Source organism: Phocoena sinus, chromosome 8 (assembly GCF_008692025.1).
Source record: "Phocoena sinus isolate mPhoSin1 chromosome 8, mPhoSin1.pri, whole genome shotgun sequence".
NCBI classification, from domain to species: Eukaryota; Metazoa; Chordata; class Mammalia; order Artiodactyla; family Phocoenidae; genus Phocoena; species Phocoena sinus.
Window position 1 is genome coordinate 100,461,421 of NC_045770.1, and position 19,358 is coordinate 100,480,778.

At 46.7% G+C, this 19,358-nt stretch overlaps 2 protein-coding genes across 3 annotated transcripts in view; one reads left to right on the forward strand and one right to left on the reverse strand.

Annotated features, from left to right (window-relative positions):
- Positions 1 to 658, reverse strand: part of CPSF7 (cleavage and polyadenylation specific factor 7) — a 22,917-nt gene extending 22,259 nt beyond the window's left edge. Inside the window, exon 1 of one of the 2 annotated variants that reach the window (XM_032639114.1) lies at positions 537 to 658. The gene's annotated coding sequence lies outside the window, so the exon portion shown is untranslated. The remainder of the gene's footprint in view (positions 1 to 536) is intronic. The other variant, XM_032639113.1, reaches the window with a different exon arrangement.
- Positions 655 to 14,617, forward strand: SDHAF2 (succinate dehydrogenase complex assembly factor 2). The gene is made up of 4 exons (XM_032639115.1): positions 655 to 795; positions 5,407 to 5,630; positions 5,711 to 5,820; positions 13,872 to 14,617. The coding sequence occupies exons 1-4, from the start codon at positions 760 to 762 to the stop codon at positions 14,000 to 14,002; spliced, it is 501 nt and encodes a 166-aa protein (XP_032495006.1). The 5' UTR covers positions 655 to 759; the 3' UTR covers positions 14,003 to 14,617.
- The last annotated feature ends 4,741 nt before the right edge of the window (positions 14,618 to 19,358 follow it).

Genomic DNA, 19,358 nt, shown 5'->3' on the forward strand with positions numbered 1-19,358 from the left:
AGACGCAGCATCCTGGCAGGCAGCCCGAGCTCTGCCCCACCCGCTCCGCCCCGCCCCCGGCCTCGCGCCGCCCCTCGCTCTCCCAGGCCACCGGGGCTCGCGGGGCTCGCTGCCCATCACCCTCGGGCCCGACCGGAGCTGCGCCGCAGCTGCCTGGGGCGCGACGAGGAAGTGCAGGCCTCTGCTCCTAGGGGCCCTCGGATGGCGCTGCGAAGAACGATCGCGGCGAAGCCCGCAGCTACAGCCCGCCGCACCTGCCGAGGCCCCAAGCGGCCCCGGCTAGAGTCCCTGCGGGTCTCGGATCTCCAACCACCTCCGCTCCCCACCCAGGCCTAGTCCTCGCCCCCAGCTAGGCCCGCCGCGCTCCCTCCCCACAGACCCGGCCCGACGCCCTCGGCCCCCTCCCTCAAAGGCCCGCGCCTCCCGCCGCCCGCCAACTCCGGGTACCCCAAACTCAACCGATCCCCTCCCCGCCTCAGCGCCGTCCCCGAGCCCTCTTCCGGCCCAGCCGGCCCCCGGCCGCGCGCCCCCGTTACCGGGAATATGGCGGCGGCGGCGGCGAGTCCGGACTAGGCCCGAAGCGCGCGAACCGCTCTCTGCCCCAGGTCCCCCGCCGCCGGCGTCACACGCACAGCCACTTCCGCCATACGCGAGGACGCATCTTCCGGCTCAGGTCCTCAGAGCCGCTGTCTGCGGGACTGGTGCCCGGAAGTTCCCGGAAGTGGCCGGGCCTCTGGCTTCTGATGCGGGTCGGGTAAAATGGTGGTGGCTGCTGTGTTCCCGGCCCTTCCGCGGGTGAGGAGAGTGGGGGTTATAGGGTCCTAGGCAGGCCGCAGTGAGAACTGTATCTCGTCTTCCTCTGAAGTGGAGGCCGAGAGAAGCGTCCATCTGCCTGATAGCCCAGGGCAAGGGCAGACCCAAGGAGAGGTCGATCTTGCAACGTAGGGAGATTCAGGTTACATCCGCCCCTGCCTGAGCCCACTGTGTGTCTGTCTCGTAATATCGTTGAACCGTCAGTCTTCGTGGGAGACCCAATTCAGATTTCACCTATTTCCCAGGTGGAGCTGGCCCGACAGCCTCTGGGCGCCCCTTCTCTCTTTTTTTAAGTCTTTCGGTTCTTTTTAAGTCTTTAGTATCTGTCATGGTTTCACATAGTTTCATAAGATCGTTTTTCTTTTTGAATATAGACTGTTAACACTGTAAACTTCTCTCTTAGAACTGCTTTTGCTCAGTCTCATAGCTTTGTGATGTGTTTTTGTCTCCAGATATTTTCTAATTCCCTTTTGATTTCTCTTTTTACCCAGTGGTGGTTCAGGAGAGTGTGTTGTTTAATTTTCACTTATTTGTGAATTTTCCAGTTTTCCTTCTGCTGTTGGTTTCTAGTTTCATTCTGTTGTGGTCAGAAAAGATGCTTTGTATGATTTCAATCTTTTTTGTTAAGACTTGTTTCGAAACCTAACATGCTGTCTATCCTGGAGAATGTCCTCGGTGTGCTTGAGAAGAATGTGTATTCTGCTGCTGTTTAGTGGAATGTTCTGTATATGTATGTTTGGCTCTTTTGGCTTACAGCGTTGTTCATGTCCTCTACTTCCTTATTGATCTTCTGTCTGGATGTTCGATGTATTATTGAAAATGGCTTTTGAAATCTCCAAATATTATTGTGTTACTATTTCTCCCTTCAGTTCTGTCAATATTTGCTTCATATATTTGGATGCTCTGATATTGGTCGCATGTGTAATTGTTGTATCCTCGTCGTGAATTGACCCTTTTATCATTATATTACGTCCTTTTAAAATCTCTTTTGACAGTTTTGACTTAAAGTTTATTTTGTCTGATATAAGTAGGGCCATCTCTGCTCTATTTTGGTTACCTTTTGCATGAAATATATTTCAGACTTTCAGCCTACATGTTCCCTTACATCTGAAATGAGTTTTTGTAAGGCATATAGTTGGATCTTGTGGGTTTTTTAAAATCTATTCAGCCACTGTATGTGTTTTGATTGGTGAGTTTAATCCACTTACATTTAAAATAATTACTGATAGGGAAGGACTTACTATTGCCATTTTGTTCATTGTTTTCTCTCTGTCTTGTAGCTTTTGTGTCCCTTTTTACCCTTTTGCTGTCATCCCTTGTGTTTCATTGATTTTCTTCTATAGAGACATGCTTCAGTTCCTTTCTCATTTTCTACTGTGTATAGGTGTTTTCTTTGTGGTTATTGTGGGGCTTACATAAAACATTTTATCATCTATTTTAAAACTGATAATAATTTCAATCTCATACAAAAGCTGCTCTTTTACTCCTCCCACCTTATGTTATTGATGTCACACTACATTTTTTTGTTGTGTATCCATTAGCGTATTTTATAGTTTTTTGTCTTTGTCTTTTAACGTCTAAGCTAGAATTAAACCTGATTTACCCACCATCATTACAGTGTTACAATATCCTGTGTTTGTCCTATATGTACATTTACCAGTGAGCTTTATGCTTTCAAATGCTTTTGTGTTACTGTCTAGTGTCCTTTGTCTCCTTTGGGTTTCTTCAATTTGGATGTCCATTTCTTTCCCCAAATTGGGGAAGTTTTTGACCATTATTCCTTCAAATGAGCTTTCTGCCCCTTTCTCTCTTTTTTCTCCTTCTGGGATTCCCATAATATTTATATTGGCCTGCTTGATGATGTCCTATAAGTCCCTTAAGCATACTTCACTGTTTTTCATTCTTTTTCTTCCTCTGATTGGGTAGTTTCAAATAAACTGTCTTTGAGTTCACTGATTCTTCTGCTTGATCAAGTATGCTGTTTAACCCCTGTAGTGAATTTTTCAATTTGGTCATTGTATTCTTCATTTCCAAAATTTTGTTTTTGTTTTAATATTCTCTTCATTGATATTCTCATTTTGTTCTTGCATTGTTTTCCTCAGTTCATTGAATATCTTGATGTCATTTATTTTGAGTTATTTGTCAGGTAATTCGTATACCTCTGTTTCCAGGGTTGGTTTCTGGAAGTTTGTTTTATTTCTTTGATTAGGCCTTGTTTTGCCATTTCTTCATGCACCTTGCAACTTTGTGCTGAGATCCATGCATTTGAAAAAACAACCACCTCTCCTAGTCTTTTTGGACTGACTTCGTGCAAGGAAAGACCTTTGCCAATCGGTCCAGCTAGAGAATCTGGGGGCCTATCAAACCTTTTGTGTAGAAATGTCTTCTTCTCTAGACTCGTGCACGTAGATTCCCAACTAGAGAGATTTGCTGGCTTCTTTTTTCACGAGCTCATAATCTCTTGCTCCCTCTGGTGTCTCTTTATGGTACTACAGGTTCTCTGGAGCTGCCGCAAGCCTCCCAGCTCTCCTCAGCAGCCCCCAGGCTTCAGAGTATCCCAGGTCCCATGAGCGCTGCAGGTTGGCCAAGACGGAAACCAGTCCCTTGTGCAGCTCCTTGAAAAGCAGGACTTTTGGATGCATGCTCCTCCTTTCTTTCCATTGGCCTCTGTCGGCTGTACCACAGGTCCTCAGAAGCAGCAGCAAGCCACCCAGCTCTCTTTGGTTTTCAGAGGCCCCCAAATATCTAGAGTATGCTGGGTCCTGTCAGTGCTCTGAGACAGGCAAGACAGAAGCCATTCTCTCAGGAAGCTCCCCGAAAAGCTGGAGTGTAGGACACACATTCTACCTCTCCCTCCCCAGGTAGAAGTCAGGAATTGGGGGTTTTCTTCTGCTTGTTTTGTGCTAAGCCACAGGTAGGGACGATGGCGAGTGAGTGTATGCTAGTCCAAACCCTCACCTATTTCTCAGCAGCCCCCAACCTGGCATCTTTTCCGTCACACTTAGATTCAGACAAGACAGAAGCTAGTCAATCGGGCATCCCCCTGAAAGGCTGCATGTTGGGTGTATGTTTCAGTCTTTTCTTTCCCTCCCAGGGAGAAGCCAGGAGCTGAGAATTTTCTCCAGTTGCACTGGGCTAAGCCAGGGGGAGGGACTATGTTGAATGAGTACCATGAATTTTTCTTCCAGCTGTAGTGCAGCTGGTTTTGTGCTCACCTGAGGTTCAGGAGCCCTTAGCTGGTTTCTGGATTTCTCATAAAGGGAATTGGTCGGTGTATTGTTGGGTAGTTTGTGTCTCCGTGGGAGAAGGAGAGTGTGGGACTTCCTGTTCCACCATCTTGCTGACGTCACCACCTTCTCATTGCATCTTTTTTTATACATTTTTGTTTTTATAAATTTATTATTTAATTTAATTTATTTATTTGGCTGTGTTGGGTTTTCGTTTCTGTGCGAGGGCTTTCTCTAGTTGTGGCAAGTGGGGGCCACTCTTCATCGCGGTGCGTGGGCCTCACTATCGCAGCCTCTCTTATTGCGGAGCACAAGCCCCAGACGTGCAGGCTCAGTACTTGTGGCTCACGGGCCCAGTTGCTCCGCGGCATGTGGGATCCTCCCAGACCAGTGCTCGAACCCGTGCCCCCTGCATTGGCAGGCAGATTCTCAACCACTGCGCCACCAGGGAAGCCCTCGTTGCATCTTGATAGTTTTTGCCCTTCTCTAGATTGGGAAACTTTGGGGAATTAGGGGCCATACCATCACCGTATGCTCAGATTTTAACACAGGCAGGTGATTAGAATGCAAACCATATTGTAAGAATTTTAAGGGAATGCAAAGGAAAGAGAAAATATTTCTGCTGGAGAGGTTCTGGAAAGACACTGGTTAAGAACATGTTTGCAGTCAGGGGTGGTTCCAGTCTTCACAGTAGTTACTGTTTGGGTGAACTTGGTAAGTCATTCAGCCTCTCCGAGCCTCAGCTTCCTAAGCTGTAAAGTGGGGACAGTATCAGCATAACTTTTTTTTTTTATTGAGGTATAGTTGATTTACAGTATTTTATAAGTTTCAGGGGTACAACGTAGTAGTTCACAATTTTTAAAGATTAAACTCCATTTATAGTTATTATAAAATCAGCATAACTTCTTAAGGACTGAAGGAGATCAAATGCATTTTGCACCTAGTAAGTGTTGAGTGAATGACAAGGATGGTCGTCCTTTTTTTTTTTTTTTTTTTTTTGGCGGTACGCGGGCCTCTCACTGTTGTGGCCTCTCCCGTTGCAGAGCACAGGCTCCGGACGCGCAGGCTCAGCGGCCATGGCTCACAGGCCCAGCCGCTCCGCGGCATGTGGGATCTTCCCGGACCGGGCACGAACCCGCGTTCCCTGCATCGGCAGGCGGACTCTCAACCACTGCGCCACCAGGGAAGCCCCGGTCGTCCTTTTTAAAAAGATGTTTGTGGGGACGTCCCCGGTGGTCCGGTGGTTAAGATTCCGGACTTCCACTGCGGGGGGCGCAGGTTCGATCCCTGGTCGGGGAACTAAGATCCCGCATGTCGAGGCCAAAAAAAAAAAAAAACTGTGATATTTGTGGCTTATTTGTTTCAGGTGCTTGCTCTGTCAAGACGCCACCTAGTGTCTCCTTCACTCAGAGTGACATCATTCAGACGCTGCTACAGAGGTGACAGCCCGACAGATTCCCAGAAGGACATGATTGAAATCCCTTTGCCTCCATGGCAGGAGCGAACTGATGAATCCATAGAAACCAAAAGGGCCCGGCTGCTCTATGAGAGCAGGAAGAGGGGGATGCTGGAAAACTGTATCCTTCTTAGGTAAGGGGATAGGAGTCGGGATGGCACTTCTCTTTGACCAGAGACAGGCTTTTCAACTTCTTTTTCTTTCTTGTTTCTAGCCTCTTCGCTAAGGCATATCTGCACCACATGACAGAGAAACAACTGAACCTCTACGATCGCCTGATTAATGAACCCAGTAATGACTGGGATATTTACTACTGGGCTACAGGTATTAGGCATGATAAGCAACATAAGGTGAAAAATAGGATGACTTGGGCTGATTTGAGTCTGGAATGGTATCCTGGGCATTTTTTTTTTTTCTTTTATCATGTAGTAGACACTCAACCCAAACACTTCAGATTTTTCCGAAGCGTGCAAAATTTGTTTTATGAGGTAAGGTTCTTTGTTTGCAAGCAAAAGAAACCTATTCTATCTAACTTAAGCAAAAAAGGGAATTTAGTGGAGTTGTATGGGAAGCTCCATACAACAATTATCAAAGGGAAGGTTGAAGAAAACCAGGCCCGGAATGGAGTGGAATGAGACAGCTCAGGCTGCACAGCACGAGGTCTCCAGGAGTCTCACTCTGGCACCACCTTTGTGAGGAATGAATTCTCATGTGTATAGTTAGGATTTGCTTTGGCTGTGAGTAAAAATACCCCAAACAATGATGGCTTAAAGAAGACAGAACTGTGTTTCTCTTTCTCATAACAGAAGTTCAGAGGTAGATCTCCAGAATGCACAGAGGGGTTTCAGAGTCACGAAGGCCAGATTCCTCTTGACTCGCTCTTCCTTCACCCTCTGCCTGTGTAGGGCTACCTCATGACCCAACATGGCTGCTGAGGCTCTATCTGTCATGTCCATATTTCAGCCGGGGAAAAAGAGTAGGAGAGTGCACCCCATCTTTTATGGATCCTTCTCAAGAAATTATACACCATAATTCCACTTATTTTCCACCTGCCACACTTTAGTCATATGGCTACACCTCGCCATAAGGAAGAAATAATGTAGCCTATTCCATGTGCCCAGCTAAATTGGGGATCCTATTATCAAGGAAAAATGGGAGAATAGATATTAGGAGACATCTCATCCATTTCTGTCACTCTGCATCTCCTGTTTTTGTGTTTCCACTCACTATTTGTACCTTAAAATAGAAGCTATTCTATAGGTTCCAAGTGTGAAGTGTGACAATACAGGGTCTAGAGCCTTATATAACCATTAGAAAGCCCACAGAGTATAAAATATTTACTATCTGGCCCTTTATAGAAAATATTTGTCCCTGACTTAGCATAGTGCATTTGACATTCATCCATGTTGTTGTATCAGTAGTTCATTCTTTTTTTTTGGCTGCGTTGGGTCTTCATTGCTGTGCTCAGGGTTTCTCTAGTTGTGGCGAGCGGGGGCTACTCTTTGTTGCGGTGCATGGGCTTCTTACTGCAGTGGCTTCTTCTGTCGTGGAGCACGGGCTCCAGGCACGCGGGCTTTAGTAGTTGTGGCTCGCAGCCTCAGTAGTTGTGGCATGTAGGCTCTGGAGCGCAGGCTCAGTAGTTGTGGCGCACGGGCTTAGTTGCTCTGCGGCATCTTCCCGGACCAGGGATCGAACTTGTGTTCCCTGCATTGGCAGGCGGATTCTTAACCACTGCACCACCAGGGAAGTCCCAATAGTTCATGCTTTTGTATTGAGTGGAATTGCAACGTGTGGATGTACCACAGTTTATCTGCTGACCAGTTGAAGGACATTAGGATATGTCCAGTTTTAGGCAACTATGAATAAAGCCTAAACTGTAAATCTTTGCATATAGGTTTTTGTGAATGTAGGTTTTAGTTTTTCTTGGGTAAATGCCCAGGAAAAGGGTTTCGGGGTCATATGGTAAATGTATGTTTAACATTATAGCAAACTTATTGATGGACATTAAAATTTGAATTTCAAAAAAAAAAAAAATTTGAATTTCGTATAATTTTCATGTGTCATGAAATATTCTTTTGAGTCTTTTCCCTCAACCAGTTAAAAATCATTCTTAGGACTTCCCTGGTGGCCCAGTGGTTAAGAGTCCGCCTGCCGATGTGGGGGACACGGGTTCGTGCCCCAGTCCAGGAAGATCCCACATGCCGCGGGGCAGCTGGGCCCGTGAGCCATGGCCCGTGAGCCGTGGCCGCTGAGCCTGCGCGTCCGGAGACTGTGCTCCGCAGCGGGAGAGGCCACGACAGTGAGAGGCCTGCGTACTGCAAAAAAAAAAAAAAAAAAATCATTCTTAGCTCACAGGCCATACAGAAATGGGCAGTATGCCATTGTTTGTCAACTCCTATGCCAAGTTAAAAGAGGCCAGACTCAAAGACTCTACACTGTATGATTTCCATTTATATCGTATTCTGGAGAAGGCAAAACTACATAGCAGAAAACAGACCAGTGATTGCCCAGGACGGAGAGGGGAGAAGGAGATGTTCCACATCTTTACCAACACTTGGTATTGTCAGGGTTTAATTTGTTTTTGTTTTTAGCCATTCTAAGAGGTGTGTAGTAATGTGTCGCTGTAGTTTTAGTTGGCACAACCCTAATGACTAAGGATATTGGGGGTCTTCTCTTTTCTTTTAATATTTATTTGTTTATTCGGCTGTACCAGGTCTTAGTTGCTGCATGCCGGATCTTCGATGGGGCACGCGGAATCTTTTAGTTGTGGCATGTGGGATCTAGTTCCCTGACCAGGGATCAAACCTGGGCCCCTTGCACTGGGAGTGTGGAGTCTTACCCACTGGACCAACAGGGAAGTCCCAAGGGTCTTTTCAAGTCATTTGCCATTCATACCTCTTTGGTGTTGTGTCCCTAAATCTTCCTCCTGCCTTTTTTTTTAATTGGGTTTTTTGTTTTCCGTTTCACTACCAGCATTTGATGCTATAAATTTCCAAGCACTGCTTTAGCCTTATGATACAAATTTGGGTGTGTTGTGTTTTCATTTTCATTCAATTCAAAATAGTTTCTAATTTCCCTTGTGACTTCCTCTTTGACCTGTGAGTTATTTAAAAGTATGTTTCATTTTCAAATATTTCCAGATTTTCCAGGTATTTTTCTGTTATTGATTCCGTTGTTGCCACAGAACGTATGCTATATAATTTCAGTTCTTTTAAATTCCTTGAAATTTGTTTTATGGCCTGAAATGTGTATATCTTTTTTTTTTTAATATATTTATTTATCTTTGGCTGTGTTGGGTCCTCGTTGCTACGCACAGGCTTTCTCTAGTTGTGGCGAGCGGGGGCTACTCTTCAATGCGGTGCGCGGGCTTCTCATGGCCGTGGCTTCTCTTGTTGCAGAGCACAGGGTCTAGGCGCGCGGGCTTCAGTAGTTGTGGCACGTGGGCTCCAGTAGTTGTGGCTCGCAGGCTCTAGAACGCAGGCTCAGTAGTTGTGACGCACGGGCTTAGTTGCTCCACAGCATGTGGGATCTTCCCGGACCAGGGCTCGAACCCGTGTCCCCTGCATTGGCAGGTGGATTCTCAGCCACTGTGCCACCTGGGAAGCCTGAAATGTGTATATCTTAATAAATGTTCCATGTGCATTTATTTGAACACAACATGTTGTTCTGCACTTGTTGATGAAGTTTTCTGTAAATGTCAACAAGGTCAAGTTGGCTGATCCCGTTCTTCATGTCTTGTATATTCTGGTTGATTTTGTCTGTACTCTCTATCAATTAATAAGGAGTGTTGAAATCCCCAACTATAATTGTGGATTTGTCTATTACTCCTTTCAGTTCTCACAGTTTTTGCTTCATATATTTTATAGCTCTGTGATTATGTGAAGACATATTTAGGATTGTTCGATTTTCTTGATGAATTGAGTCCTTTATCATTATATAATGTCTGTCTTTATTGCTGGTAGTTCCAAAGTGTCTGATAGTAGACACTCCATCTTTCTCTTGATTAGTGTTTGCATGGTATATATTTTTCCATTTATATTAGTTTTCTATTGTTACCACAAACTTTAGTGACTTTAAGCGACAACCATTTATTAGTGCACAGTCCTGTAGGTCAGAAGCTGTGCCGAGATCGCACAGCCTGAAATCAACGTCGTCTCTTCTACATTCCTGCCCGGGAGCTCATTCAGGTTTCAGGGAGCATTCATTCCCTGAGGCGTAGGACTGAGATCCTGCTTGTCTTGCTTGCTATTAATGTCTTTCAACTTCTAGAAGCTGCTCTCAGGTTCTTGCCACATGGCCCCTCTGTCTCAGCATTGGAGATCCTCCCTCACGTGGAATCCCTCTCATGTTTCAAATCTCTCTGACATCCCCTTCTGCCACCAGCTGGGGAAGATTCTGCTTTTAAAGAACTCATGTGATTAGGTCAGAACCACCTGGATAATTTTCCTGTCCTGACTGTGCCATATAACATAACCCAGTCATGGGTGTGAAGACCATCATATTCACAGCCCTGGGGATTATACAGGGCTTGTACACAGGGGAGTGGGAGATACTGAGGGCCAGCCTAGAAGGCTGCTTACCACACCATTCTCTTAATTTATCTTTGTCTTTAAGTTGAGCTTCTTATAGATAGCATATATAATCATTCTTTTTTATCCAATCTTATAGTCTTTATCTTTTCATTGGTGTGTTTTGGCCATTTACACATAATTAATTACCAGTGTGGTTGAACTAAAATCTACCATCTTTTTTTTTTGTTTCCTATTTCTCCTGTCTGTTCTTTGTTCTCTTCCCCCTCTGTTACCATGGATTTTTTTTTGGGGGGGTATTTAAAATTTCATTTTATCTCTGCTATTGTTTTTTTTTCTTTTCCTTTTTTTTTTTTTGGCCGCACTGTGTGGCTTGTGGGGGGATCAAACCCGTGCCCCCTGCATTGGGAGCGTGGAATCTTAACCACTGGACCACCAGGGAAGCCCCTCCGCTATTGGTTTATCATTTATATCTCTCTATAATTTTTTTTAGTGATTGCCCTAGGATTTACAGTATACATCTTTAATTAATCATAGTCTACCTTCAAGAATAGTATACTAAAAAAAAACAAAGAATAGTATACTGCCTCATGTATAATGTAAGAACTTTCAGTGGTACACTGCAATTTCTCTCTCCCATGTTTTGTGCTTTTGTTGTCACACTTTTTACTCTTACGTTGTACGTCTACACTACGTTTCTGTTGTTTTACTTTAGACAGTTATCTTTAGAGCAATTTAAAATAAGGGAGAAAATACATTGTATTTTATAAATATGTAAATTATAACACATTATATATAAATATGTATGTAACATATAACACATATTATGTATAAGGTACATTATATTTACCTTCATTTTAATCATCTCTGGAGATCTTCATTTCTTTATGTAGATCCATGTTTCTCTGGTATCATATTCCTTCTGCTTGAAGAACTTCATTTAATATTTCTTGTAGTGTAGGTTGGCTATTATGAATTCTCTCAGCTTTTGTTTGTCGTTTTCAAAAGGTATTTTCAGTGGATATAGAATTACGGGTTCGCACTTATTTCTTTTATTTAAAAAAATTATTTATCTTATTTACTTGGCTGTGCTGGGTCTCACTTGTGGCAGGTGGGCTCCTTAGTTGCGGCTCACCAGCTCCTTTGTTGCGGCATGTGAACTCTTAGTTGTGGCATGCATGTGGGATCTAGTTCCCTGACCAGGGATTGAACCCAAGCCCCCTGCATTGGGAGCTCGGAGTCTTAACCACTGTGCCACCAGGGAAGTCCCCACAATTATTTCTTTCAGCACTTTACATGGGCACTCTTCTTTTGTGAGGCTGTTAGTACGTAGGATCGAGTCAGTCTGGTTAGGAATTGAGCTGGCTTTGGATATGTGTTTCCTACCTTATGTTATTGTTGGAAATTTTTCATCCATTATCTCTTCATATGTTTCTTCTGCCTCATTTTCTTCCTCTTTTCCTTCTGGGATTCCAGTTACACTTGGTTTACACTGATATTGTCCCACAGCTTTTGGATTCTGTGTTTTGTGTCTTTTACTCTTATTTTTCTTTTCATGTGTTAGTTTGAGTAATTTGTACTGGATAATATTTATTGGCCTTTCTTCCACTTCACTAATTCTTTCCTTGACCATTAAATATTATGATGAGTCCATTCTGCTTATGGGCTACTATATTTCTATTTTTATTTTTAACATTTCCATTTGACTTTCACAGTTTCCACCTCTGCTGGAGCTCCTTATCAGTTCATGCATTTTCCCTACTTTTTCCACTAGCACCTTTAACATAATAGTCATAGTTGCTTTATTTAAATCCCCTGTCTAATAGTTCTAACATCCACGTCATCCCTGAGTCTGTTTCTGTTGATTGCTTTGTCCTTTCACAGTGTGTTGTTTTTCACTTTTCTTTTGTGTGTGTATTAGACACATTTGATTAAATGTTAGACATCATGAGTGAGACAGTAAAAACTGAGGGAAATGGTCTTTATGCTTAGAAATGGGCATGATCCTTCCGTGGGGCAGTCGGAATGGGAATCGAGTCAGTCTAGTTAGGAGTTAAGCTTACTTTGGATTTTGTGATTGCTTTGGTTCCCTTCAGTTCACCACCAGCCTCTATTGTTACCATGTGCATCCTCCTGTATTTCTGTGCTTCAAGGAAATCTCTCTCCATGCTGCTCTTGCCCTCTCCCAGCTGTAGATACCTATTGATTTCCACTTGGTGCTTGTTGCTTTGGGGAAGGGAGGGTATTCTCTATTATCCTGGTCCATTGGTCCCTGTGGCCATGGGTCTTGGGGGTGAGCTTTCTCAGTGATCCTGCTGGTCCCATCAGGGTAGAGGATTTTTTTTCTTTTACCCTTCCACCAGCCCAAATGTGTCCTCACATGTGCCCTGTAGGAGACAGGATTCGCTGATCCACTCCCAGCCCCTTGAGGCTTTTGTTCTTTGGAGAAGGAAGGGCCAGGCTGGGCATTATGCTTTTGTGGGTGGGCGGGCGGTATTGGCCGCTCCCCTCCTCCTGGCCTGTATCACTGAGGGAGGCTTTCTCCAGCTTCCTGCTCTGGACACAGTCTTTGTCATGCGCATACTTAGTGGGGATTGTTGAGAAGAACCTGCACATTGGGGCAAGTTCTCCTTGTGTCTGTGGCTCCCGGAGATTTTTGTGCCTCTCATGCCAGCCTACTTGGCTTTCAGCAGCTGATGAACAATTTTAGCTAAATCTTTCTTACCTGCTTGTATGTGCCCAGGGCCTTGTCTTCCTGCACCCTCTCTCAGGTGAGCACGTGTTCATATCCATCTTCTCCTTTAGGGGTCTCTCTTCACTTAGATCTTACTCTCTTGGGCGCCCTGTGACCTCAGCTCTCTGATGACTTCAGGAAGCTGTGATGGTTCTACTTGATCTGACTTTCTCTTGTTGGGATGAGTATAATGTTCGTTCCAACTTTCAGCATCCTGGGGGGTGCCTAAACCTCCTTGATCTTATTCTGGTCGTCACACACAAAAAAACAGGTGCCAGGCTCTGTGCCAAGTGAGGGGAAATCAAGCTTTGGGGGAATTCCCTCTCCTGGCATTGTACTTAGTCTTGCTAGGAGGGTAATTCCAAAGCATATTACCTAAGGTTTCCTAGTGGGAGGCTTTGCTTGTAATTTGAACCTTAAGTGAGCATCTCACCGTTGGAAAGAAAGATCCAGAGGTGAGCAGCATCCTGCCAGACTCTCTCCCGCTGGCCTGAGGCTGGCATTCTCATCTCTCCACTCTCGGTGCCTTTGTTGCCTCTCCGTGCAAATCTGGTTCTCCAGGTCCATGTTAATTTGGGGAGCCTCTATTAGCTTTCCAGTAAATTCTTTCATACTTAAGTTTACTAGAGTTATCAGTCGTTGTCACTTACATCCAGTGATTTTTGCCTCAGGAAATATATAGGCTAGAAGGGAAAACACAGTACTCGGAAAACAACTGAAGTACCAAATGCAGAGCAAAACAGTACGGCCAAGATTGGACAGGCCAGGGGTCAGCAGAATTGCCCATGGAAGACCAGGTAGTAAACGTCATCGTCTTGCAGTCTTATGGTCTCTGTGGCAACTACTCAGCTCTGCCATCGTAACACAGAAGCAGCCACGGACAGTATGTAAACAAGTGAGAGCAGCTGTCCCAGTAAAGCTCTTTACAAATACTGGCTGCTAGAGGTTGCCAACCCACGGTACAGGCTGCCGTGTACATTCAGAGGAAGAATGGAGCTGCTCTGTGTATCCACTGTGGGTTTTGGCCAAGGCCAGAGTTTCAAGTTTCAAGATCCTTATACCTGGCAACGGACTGACCAACGTAATTCTTTTTGCCCATCCTTCTCTTGCAGAGGCAAAGCCAGCCCCAGAAATATTTGAAAACGAAGTCATGGCCCTGCTGAGAGACTTTGCTAAGAACAAAAACAGAGAGCAGCGACTGCGGGCCCCAGATCTCGAATACCTCTTTGAACAGCCACATTGAGCTGAGCGCCACTGCCTGCCCGGCCTCGGTTGCGGACGCTCACTGCTTATGATGGGTATTGGCCTCGATGTCCTGCTTCTCCTTAGATGCTCAGCCCACCCAGACCATTGGTCCTGCCTCCAGTGATGGACCCGCCTCTCTCCTGAGGGCATGTAAATGTTCAGTGTATCTCATTCTAAGACCTTGTGTTTCCGTTCCAAGCCTCAAAGCGGTTTGTCTAAGTTACCGGTGTTCGGGCCCGACTTTTCTCTGGCTCCACAGGAGGGCACTGTAGGGGAAGCGATTGTGCCAGCTCGTTGCTTCAGCCAGAAGTGAGCTCAGTGCAGAGGGGCAGCCAGCTCTTCGTGCTGTGTGGAAAGCTCCCCAGGTGACCCAGGGCTTTGTTCCAGTGAAATTCCCCCTTCCAACCTGGGATGGTTCTTTCTGCCAAGGGAAGCTGATCCAAGCCCCCTGAGCAGAATCCTTCAGAGGCCCAGCAGGCAGAATGAGGGCAGTGGGCAGGAATGGTGTGGGCACGCTCCTTAAGAGGCAGCGTCCTCATCAAATCTTCTCTAAAATGCTCACTTTGTAAATTGAACGATAATTGAATATTAAAGGGTATTTTAAAAAGGAAAATCACAACTCCCCAGCCCTCACACAATTATTTTAATTTTGTCTCTTCTCATGTCATCCCCAGGCGTACGTTTCTAGAGCTTTACAAGGTCACAGTCGTGGGTTTTAGCTTCGTGCAGCGCTATAGCAAACATTTTCTGTATTTCTACAGTCTCCACGATCGTTTTAGTTGACAAACAATGCATAAGAAATAATATGTTAGGATGAATTATCTGAAAGTGTTTAGCTCTAGGACTAGAAGATTTCGACATTGCCAGGAGGCTAGTCTCACTGGAGGAATTTTCCCCTAGGAGCTGTAATCCAATCAGAACGGCCATCACCCAGACTGGGCTAGGACCATCAAAGGTGCGATTGGAGGAAGGCAGGCCTGAATCGCTAGGCAGGCGGTTGGTGAGCACAAGAGCTGTGCGCAGGCAGGAAGCGCACGTTTCCAGCATCATTGAGCTTCGGGGTCCCCACGGAGCGTCCTCATGGTCCTGCCTGCCCCTCAGTGTCCCTGGCTGAGGAGAGAAGAGGAGAGAACCAGCCTTTATTTACTTACACAATCTCAGTAGAGCTTCACAGCTCTCCTGCAGACAAGTGGTGTCACACCTATTTTGTAGATGAGAAAGTGGGCTCAGGGAGAGTGATTTGTCCAAGATTAAGTCACTACTCAGTCAGAAAGCCGGAATCTTGCTTAGTTCAGTCTGTCTCCGAAGCTCATGAACTTTCTGCCAGAACATGCTACCTTACTGGTGGAAACTGTGTAGAAATCTATGCTTTGAGAAGTTATAGCAAAGAAACTTGACGGTTCTGAGCCATGACTTGTGTGTCACATAGGGCAGGGGTCCCCAACCCCTGGGCCATGGACTGGTACTGGTCCACGGCCTGTTAGGGACTGGACCGCACAGCAGCAGGTGAGCGGCGGGCGAGTGAGCAAAGCTTCACCTGCCGCTGCCCATCGCTCGCACTACCGCCTGAACCATGCCCCCCACCACCACCATCTGTGGAAAAATTGTCTTCCATGAAACTGGTCCCTGGTGCCATAAAGGTTGGGGACCACTGACATAGGGAACAGGAAGCTGCCAGGTGCCTCCCAAAGTAAGCACTTGGTCACCCACGGTAGCTCTCGTAAAGTGAGGGTAGGAACTGGTTACAAGTCAGATCCTGACTGCTGCTTACTGTCTGGATAAATGAATTGGCTTGAGCCTCGATTTCCTCATCTATAAAATGGGGATGATCATGCTCCCTGTCTAACTATTTGTGAAGATCAGACGTGAAGAGATAAAGCACACGGAGCTCTTCCGTGGTCCCCAGCACGCAGTAAGCGCTCGGTAGATATTAGGTGTCAGCGTTAGGTCATGGCCTCAGCCTGAGATTTAGGAGCTGTCTCCTAACACAAATGGCCTGCCATGTCAGCGAGGTCACCAGAGCTTCATGCAAGGCAGAGTCCTGCAGGTAGAAAAGCCAGACCTGTTAAGGAACCATGGGATGTCTTACCAGCCAGTAAAGACTGGAGAGAAAACAGACCCTGGTGTCAAGGACTTCGATGGAAAAATCTGTAGCACTGTCACCTAAGCAAGGAATGGGAGTGAGAAATGGCGGGCAGAAGCAGACATCGATCGCCCTGGGAGCTCAGCACAGGCTCTGGCCAATCTCTCGGGCCTCACTTGATGTACTGTGTGGAGAATGTTAAACAGAGTTTATGTAGAGAGATGTCTGGACTGTCAGAAGGGCACATGCGTTGGGCAGTGACTTACGCATCTATCCTGGACTCTTGTGCAACAAATCCCAGCAGCCAAGTATGCGGCCTGGGCTTTATCCCCTGGGGTTTGATCTCTCCTAACCCTGATTTTGTCTTTTTTAACATAACGTTCAGCTGCTGCCACTTTGACCTGGGAATGGCATGCTTCTAAAGGAGATGTTTTCTTCCCAGGCTGCTGTCTTGTGTCATCTCTGAAAGTGAAGGCTCTTGCTTAACTTCAGCTGCTCAGTGTCAGACCAGGGGTGCTATGTAAACAGTTTTTCCCTTTATTAGGCATTAAGTAAAACTAGGCCAGCCACAGGACATTTTTAAAAAATTAATAAACATATTGCAAGGGCCAGCAGCCCCTCAAGATCTGTGATGAACAAAGCTGGACTTATTCCTCTCCCTGTGACACATCACTGCTCACTGACCTCATTCAGAGCCTCTGTGGGGCACCCAGGCGTCTGGCCCTGCCCTGTCCCATCTGAAGTGGTCTCACGAGACCTGTCGCACAAGCTCCCACATCAGACGTCAAACTGGGGCAGTAAAGGCTGTCCTCTCCCCATCATTTCCTCTCTTAATCATTTTAAGTCTTCAGAATCCATAAGCCAAATCCCTTTTGCCCGACCCTGAGCCTTAGATGGGGCATATCTGTCGGGGTCATCGCAGAGGCACCTCTGGCTGGTGTTGGCCGTCGTCTGGAGGTCATCTGCTCTGTCTCTTCAGCTCAGTGAGGGTGGCACTGACCCAAACCTTGTTCATATTTTTAAACATCCCCAGGGAAAGATTCCACTGGGGGAGTAGAGAGTCTTACTTTTATCTTTCCATCCATCTGCTATCGTGGCTAGACAGGAAGTTTCCATGATGGGGAAGTTCACGCAGCCTTAAATGGCAAGCAGGGCTGGGAGACCTGCGCTGACAGCGTCTTATTGGTACAGCCCGTCGTATCTGAGGATGGAGGACTTGCCATCCTGCAGCTGACAAGCTGAGGGTGCTGATCAGCTCCCAGTTAAGCCACCTTGTTCGGTTTCCCAGTGAACCCTCTGGCATTGAGGACCAGCGTTAGGCTCTTCCCTAGTCAGGTGACCTGAGGCAAGTGCCTTTTAGAAACAAATGTCTGTCAGCAGTCGGACATTTCAGGGCAGATGGTGGAAAAGTTGAAGCCATCCAAGATACCATCAGGCGTCCAAGGAGAAGACGTGCAGAGGAGAAATCTACCTCCTCGTAACCTGAGGTAGTCTTTTGCTAGGTCCCAGGTCTCGCCTGAATCCAGATATTCCCGCCAAGGAGGAGAACGTTCTCTTTAAAAGGACAATGTGAACGCATTTTACGTAACTACACATCACATGTAGAGTTAAAAAAGCAAATTATGATGTTAAGATGTACATTGTGTTTCGCAGTGGATTTCAGTTAGTATGTGGTGAAATGTTCACATTTGGTGATGCCCTGGGACACGTGTTGGAGAACTAGAGCAGAGCAGTTCAGGGCAGCTGCTTGGGGGTCAGGCCTAAGGTAGAGTCCTGGCTCTCCCATTGGTCAGTTGGGTTGGTCACGTTGCTTAACCCCTCCACGCTTCTGTGTCCTTCATCTGTAGAAAGGAAAGTCAAAGAACCACCTCACGTGTGGGTGTAAGGACTAAATAAGTCACCTGTGTGAAGTGCTCAGCACAGCGTCTGGCACCTGAACGACACTCGTAATCACGGCTAGTGGTGGTGTTGGCCGAAGGCATGCCCAGCACCGCTAAGAGCGTTCCTCGAATGACGTCACTCAGGCCTCAAAACAGGGATATGAGACAGGCACAACTATCATTCCCTCGGCCAGGTGAGGAAAGTGAGGCCCGGTGAGATGAAGCTGCTTGCCAGAAGCCGCAGGCGGGAAGCGTGGGAGCTGGAATTGGAAGCCAGGCAGTGGGCCTCCAGGGCCTGTGCACCGAGGCCCCGTCTGCTACCTCGAAACACGGAACTGTCGTCGTTACTCTTCTGCTCCTGACTCCTCACCTGCATCTTGCCTTGGTCCATGGAGGACTGCTGTGCAGAGTCCTTCGCGGAGACCCCCTCTCGGTTCCCTATAGGCTCCCCCCTCCCCCTCGGGCCCTGACTCTTGTAGAGATGATATCACAGCCTCAGCAGTTCCAGCCTCAACACCTGAGCCCTCCAAGCAGGACAGGTGCAACCTAGCTCTCCAAGTGACGGTCTGGAGTTCAGAGAGACTGCCTTTGGATTTTCGGGGGGCCAGGGGCAGGGCTCGATCTCTGCCCTGCTTCAAGGCTTTCATCCTTACCTTGAGCAGCAGAGATGAGGATGGAAGCTTTCTGGGTCTTGCTGTCACTATCCGTCTTTTCCTTCCAAGCCACAGGCTGTCTCAGACCTGGATGTGGCTGGTCGGAAAGACTATGTGGACCCCATTCCAGGGCCCCCAGCTGAGCTGTCCAACCTCTATTGCGCCCACTGGCTCCAGCACTTTTGCTGACAAGCCACTGCTGGTTGCCCCTAAGAGCACAGGCTCTCCCCTGCTCCCCATCTCTCTTTGCTCCCACCCCTAAGCAGAGTCATGCAGAGTGAGAAGGTTTTAGTAGATGTTATACTAGATGCTGTGTTTCCTGCGCAAATAGAAACAGCAGTGGGCTTGGTCCAAACAGGAAGAGTGATGCTCAGAAATCTAGTTAGAAAGTTACGCTATAATGGTCTTCACTAGATGCTGGAGATCAGAGAAGGACTTTTTTTTTTTTTTGGCCACGCTATAAAGCGTGCGGGATCTTAGTTCCCTGACCAGGGATCGAACCCATGTGCCCTTCAGTGGAAGCACGGACTTTTAACCACCGGACTGCCAGGGAAGTCCCTATAATTTCACTGATTCACAAGCAGAGGTTGTCAGCCCTAGCACCATGTGCTAGGCCTAGTGCCAGGCCCAGGAGACGGAGGTGAATGAGATACAGCCCGTGCTCTGGAGGACCTTTGAAGGAGGGGTAAGCGAACAGAAGAGAAGTGAGGATTGGTCCGTGTGTCTCAGGCACTACTC